Below are 6,423 nucleotides of genomic sequence, written 5' to 3'. Positions count from 1 at the left end.
ACCAAAGGTGAAATTTAAGGGAAATGTGTTACTTCTAGTTGGTTGTGTGATCACACGGAGTCGCAGATCAACTAAAAATATACATTGATGAATGACGAAAAGCCAACTGAAGTAGAATAAAAATTAACTTGGATTTTCATTCATGTGATTTCAAGTTCAGTTCCACAGAGCAGCACCTTGAGAAAGTGTTTTCTTTAATAGCATCAGTGCATCTACAACTGAAAGAAGTTTGTCTTGTGTACGAGTGTGTGTGTGTCTTCACATCATGTAAGACATGTTAATGCACATCAACATGAAAATATGTCCAGACATAGAGAAATACTACCTTACTTGGAAACCGGAGATGGTTGATAACAGGAAGAGCATCTGGCAGAAAAAACCTGCGTGACCCATGAAACAATGGAAAAGTGTCTTTTATTAGCAGGTACTTGTTTTGCAGATCATCATCATCATCATCTTATTGTTTAAATTTTTATGCTTGCATGAGCAAAATTCTTTTTCTCTAATATGCACTTAAAAAACAATGGGGAAAGACATTTCTAAACAAAAAAAAAATGAGTGCAACACCCTAACCATTTCGTCTAAGATTCATTCTCTCAATAAAGCCTATCTATACACATAAACTTTACTGTGTTCACAGCATGTCACAGCTAAACTGATTTACTGTACAATGGAGAATGTGAATAAAGTCATTTTAAGGTAACAGACATATTTTTATCATAATGGTCGCAATTTATTCTTTCTTTACAGAATTGTATAATTATTCTACAACCCCTCAGTGAACTCCAACACCTTCCTCGGGGGCATACATCAACTAATCAAACCAACGTAGTCAGGCAGTAACCCGCGTCATGTTAGTTAATGATATTTGTATTCGTTAACCCAGTTAAAAGAGAGTCCCATTAAGTGTTTTGCTTGATGTATATCTTAATTAATAAAAAACGGGGGAAACACAGACAGACTATAAGGACAATTATATGTGAAAGTCATGAGAATTTTGTACGAGAAACTGAACAGATGTCTGCTAATAGAACACTATCCGAAGTACAAGGAAACAAAAAAAAATTGTTTACTTTCATAGAACTACCATAACAAGGACATTCACTGAGTTTTAAAAAACAACAAGGCTATTAGAATATACTGATTTTAGCAGATTTAGTTGTAAACAATAATAGTTTTTTGGGGGTTTTTTTTGCATTTTGGTGACCGGGTGGTAAACAAGATCCTGAAAGTTATGAGGGGAAAACACAGATTGTGTGAACTTTCCGACACTCCTCTCGCCACCCTTTCGGAATGCACTTAGACCACAAATTTCTTTATAATCTGTAATCTATGCTGTTCGAAGGGTGTTTCTGTAAAATTTTATTTCAAGATATCCAGTTTCCTGAAAGTTATGAAGAAAAAAAAAAACGGATCCTGTGAATTTTCCCAAAGTCTTTTGCAAATCTTTATTTTCATCTTCGTTCGTTTTGGTGACCGGGTATTAAACTATATATTAACCAAATCTCGTACAACTCATAGAATCTCTTCCATCGCTAGAAATAGCAACCCAGCTCTGAGCAAATGACGGACATCTCTCATCCAGAGCTAGAAATAGCAGCCAAATCCCGCACAAATCAAGGACATCTCTCGTTCATAAAACATACAAAATCGTACGAAGAATCGACGCGTCTACAGAATTCAAAATAATAATTTCATTGTTTGATACTTACGGAGATGTTTCACAAAGGATAGCGTTGTTATGTATGTGTGTATCTGGTAGTTGGGAGATACATTATTACAATTATTAGTGTATTATCAACTTATTAAGATAAATTCAATGCGCATGCGTAGCTCGTCTTTTGATATGTTTGAGGTTGCTAGTTCTAATTAGCTCCCTTTATGTATCTGTATTCTGTATGAAATCCGTGCAGGAGGGTCAACATGTTAATGACGTTTATTAGGCGGGGCCGGGAAGGTGAAAAGAGGGAGGGGTTATGTGTAGTGTCGGAAAGAAACAGGGGACACAAAGCTAAGAGAAGTTCGTATGAGTGAGGGCAGTTGCGAACCTGATAGGAGGAAAGAAGGGAGGAATGAATGGGCAGAAGAAATAGGCAATTAGCGATGGCGAAACGAAAAACAAAACCCAACAAAATCTAAAGGCTTTGTAAACACTTTAATTTCCATTGCATAAAACACAGGAATATTAAAAATATACAGCAAACACAAAACTATAGAAACTACCCTTTTCCTTTCTTCCCTGTATGAATACGTTTGTGTCTTGCTAAGTCAAAATTTCGAGAGAATGATTTACCACAGACATCACAATGATATGGTTTCTCTCCTGTATGAATACGTTTGTGTTCAGCTAAGTTACTACTGTTAGAGAATGATATACCACAGATATCACACTGATATGGTTTCTCTCCCGTATGCATACGTTTGTGTATAGTTAAGGCATAATTATAAAAGAACGATTTACCACAGATATCACAGCGATATCTTTTCTCTCCTGTATGAACAGATTTGTGTCCAGTTACTTTACTACTATCAGAGAATGATTTACCACAGATATCACACTGATATGGTTTCTCTCCTGTATGAATACGTTTGTGTTCAGCTAAGTTACTACTGTTAGAGAATGATATACCACAGATATCTCAATGTTATGGTTTTTATTCTGTATGAATATATTTGTGTTTTGCTTAGTCACAATTTTGAGAGAATGATTTATCACAAACATATGGTTTCTGTCCCTTATGAAGAGATTTGTGCTTCATTAATGTACTACCTTCAGAGAATGATTTACCATAGATATCTCAATGATATGGTTTCTCTCCTGTATGAATACGTTTGTGTGTAGTTAACAGAATGTTTTGAGAGAATGACTTACCACAGATATCACAATGATATGGTTTCTCTCCTGAATGAATATATTTGTGTTTCTTTAAGTTACCATTGTGAGAGAATGCTTTACCACAGATATCACAGCAATAGGGTTTCTCTCCTGTATGAATACATTCATGTTCCTTTAATCTAGTATTCGTTGAGAATGATTTACCACAGATATTACAATTATATGGTTTCTCTCCTGTATGAATATGTTTGTGTTCCGTCAAGTAACTACTGTCAGAGAATGACTTACCACAGATATCACAGTGATATGGCTTCTCTCCCGTATGAATATATTTGTGTTTCTTTAGGTTACCTTTTTGAGAGAATGCTTTACCACAGATATCACAATGATATGGTTTCTCTCCTGTATGAATACGTGTGTGTCCTGTTAAGTTGCTATTTTGAGAGAATGATTTACCACAGATATCACAGTGATATGGTTTCTCTCTTGTATGAATAGATTTGTGTTTAGTGAATGAACCACTTTCAGAGAAAGATTTTCCACAGATATCACAATGATATGGTTTCTCTTCTATATGAATATATTTGTGTTTCATTAAGTTACCATTTCCAGAGAATGCTTTACCACAAACGTCACAATGATATGGTTTCTCTCCTGTATGAACACGTTTGTGTTGCGTTAAGTTACTATTTTGAGAGAATGATTTACCACAGATGTCACAGTGATATGGTTTCTTTCCCGTATGAATACGTTTGTGTTTAATTAATGTACTACCTTCAGAGAATGATTTACCACAGATATCACAATGATATGGCCTCTCCCCTGTATGAATACGTTCATGTATAGTTAAGATACTATTATAGGAGAATGATTTACCACAGATATTACAAAGATATCGTTTCTCTCCTGTATGAATAAATTTGTGTTTCATTAAGTTACCACTTTTGGAGAATGCTTTACCGCAGATATCACAGTTATATGGTCTCTCTCCCGTATGAATAAATTTGTAACTAATTAATACATTATTATGGGAGAATGATTTACCACAGATGTCACAGTGATATGGTGTTTCTCCTGTATGAATACGTTTGTGTTTCTTTAAGGTATCATTTTGAGAGAATACTTTACCACAGATATCACAGCGATACACTTTCTCTCCAGTATGAATAGATTTGCGTCTAGTCAAAGTACCACTTTCAGGTAATGATTTACCATAAATATCACAGTGATATGGCTTCCCTACTGTATGAATACGATTGTGTTTTGTTAAGGCTGTATTATTAGAGAAAGATTTATCACAACTATCACAGTGAAATGGTTTCCCTCTTGTATGAATTTGTTTGTATTTGGATATCTCACTATCTTCCATTATTTTCCCCCTCTTATATATTTTTCTTGCTTTTCTTCTTATATTTTATTCTTTACAAATACCTCTACTGCTGTATTTCTGTCAAGTGTTATACATTTGTTTAGCAACACTTCCATAAACTTATTCAACTTCAATGAGCACACACTCTGGGATGTTCACAAATTTGGCTAATAATATTATTTCAGAGTAAATGTTTCACAGGAATTCTTCCACAGATTCATAGTAACAATCTAATACATATGTATCATATAATATCTTTCTTTAGTCTTTAAAACATGGTAGATATTGTGGATGTTTCATCTGTTAAGTCAATGTCATCTGATGTTCTGAAATTAGAGAGAAACACCAGTGTAAGACGTAGAAGCTACTTAAAATATAAAAATTTATTTCTATTGAGATAAACTGTAGAAATAAACGTTCAACTTAAGAATTGAGCTGGATGCCAACAGGTCCATAAAGAAGTGTCAATCTCTAAGCAGGTGAGCTGGCAGAAACGGTAGCATGCCAGGCAAAATGCTTTGCAGTATTTCGTCTGTCTTTGCGTTCCAATTCCGCCGAGGTTGAATGTGTCTTTTAGCCTTTAGGGGTCGATAATTTAAGCAGCAGATGTGTACTGGGGTTGATCTAATTGACTAGCCCCCCCCCCCCCCCCACCAAAATATGGGGCCTTATGCCTAGAGTAGAACCCCCCTCCCACGAAAATCTCAAGAAAGGCATGATCATGTGGATAGTTATCGTGTAACAAATTTAATGAGTGAAGCATTTAAAAGATAATAAACAATAAATATACAGTAATTAGGGGATGCAATATTCAGGAAAGAATAATGCGAAAGGTTGTGAGGAGGAGAAAGAGTGTTGGGTTGGGGGTCTTCACAGCAAAGAAAGAAAGATGTTACAAAAACAAACCAAAAAAATCTAAAAGATTTGAATATACTTTAATTCCCATTGAATAAAAAAGAGGAATATTAAAAATACACAGCAAACACAAAACTATAGAAACTAATTTTTTCCTTTCTTCCCTGTATGAATCTGTTTGTGTTTCGTTAAGTTACTATTTTGAGAGAATGATTTACCACAGATATCACAATGATATGGTTTCTCTCCTGTATGAATATATTTGTGTTGTGTTAAGTCACAATATTGAGAGAATGATTTACCACAGATATCACAGTGATATGGCTTCTCTCCTGTATGTGTCCGTGTGTGTACAGTTAAGAGACTACTGTAAGAATATGATTTACCACAGATATCACAATGATATGGTTTCTCTCCTGTGTGAATACGTTTGTGTGCGTTTATGTTACGATTCTGAGAGAACGATTTACCACAGATATCACAATGATATGGTTTCTCTCCTGCATGAATATGTTTGTGTTTCATTAAGTTACTATTCTGAGAGAATGATTTACCACAGATATCACAATGATACGGTTTCTCTCCTGTATGAGTACGTTTATGCATAGTAACGCCATTACTTAGAGAGAATGATTCACCACAGATATCACAACGATATGGTTTCTCCCCTGTATGAACACGCTTGTGCTTTATTAAGTCACTACTGTTAGAGAATGATTTACCACAAATATTACAATGATGTGGTTTCTCCCCAGTATGCATATGTCTGTGTTCAGTTAAGTGAAAACTTTGAGAGAATGATTTACCACAGACGTCACAGTAATATGGTTTCTCTCCTGTATGAATACGTTTGTGTCTAGTTAAGACATTATTACGAGAGAATGATTTACCACAGATATTACAGTGATACTGTTTCTCTCCTGTATGAATACGTTTGTGTCTAGATAAGTTACTACAAATAGAGAATGATTTACCACAAATATTACAATGATATGGTTTTTCTCCTGTATGAATACGTTTATGTGTAGTTAAAACGTTATTTTGAGAGAATGATTTGCCACATATGTCACAGACATATGACTTCTCTCCTGTATGAATACATTCGTGCAAAAGAAGGCTACTTCTTTGAAGGAAGGACTTTGTACAGATATTACAGTCATATGATCTTGTTTCTTTTACCATGTGTTCAGGGGAAATCAATTCTATAATTTTCTCACTCTTTTCCATTGCCTTTCCTCTCAAATCCCAGTATATATATTTTCTTGCTTTTATACTTTATTCCTTACAAACATGTCCAGTGTTACCTTTGTCTAGCAACACTTCCATAAAGTTTTCCAACTCTAATTCACACATAGGCTCCTCT

The 6,423-nt window shown here is 34.8% G+C and overlaps 2 protein-coding genes across 2 annotated transcripts; both read right to left on the bottom strand.

Moving 5' to 3' along the window:
* Window positions 1-2,430: 2,430 nt before the first annotated feature.
* On the bottom strand, window positions 2,431-6,423 carry LOC149128938 (uncharacterized). The gene is made up of 2 exons (XM_089346895.1): window positions 6,365-6,423; window positions 2,431-4,531 (listed from the first exon to the last, which is right to left on the bottom strand). The coding sequence occupies exon 2, from the start codon at window positions 4,203-4,205 to the stop codon at window positions 2,799-2,801; it is 1,407 nt and encodes a 468-aa protein (XP_089203021.1). The 5' UTR covers window positions 4,206-4,531; window positions 6,365-6,423; the 3' UTR covers window positions 2,431-2,798.
* LOC149128939 (uncharacterized) lies at window positions 5,124-6,417 on the bottom strand. The gene has a single exon (XM_089346896.1). It carries the CDS (start codon window positions 6,285-6,287, stop codon window positions 5,205-5,207), a length of 1,083 nt encoding a protein of 360 aa, XP_089203022.1. The 5' UTR covers window positions 6,288-6,417; the 3' UTR covers window positions 5,124-5,204.

Source organism: Octopus bimaculoides, unplaced genomic scaffold (genome assembly GCF_046866305.1).
Source record: "Octopus bimaculoides isolate indiv1 unplaced genomic scaffold, ASM4686630v1 contig378, whole genome shotgun sequence".
NCBI classification, from domain to species: Eukaryota; Metazoa; Mollusca; class Cephalopoda; order Octopoda; family Octopodidae; genus Octopus; species Octopus bimaculoides.
The sequence above is the reverse complement of the archived record's forward strand: the minus strand, read 5'-3'. Positions and strand labels throughout refer to the sequence as shown.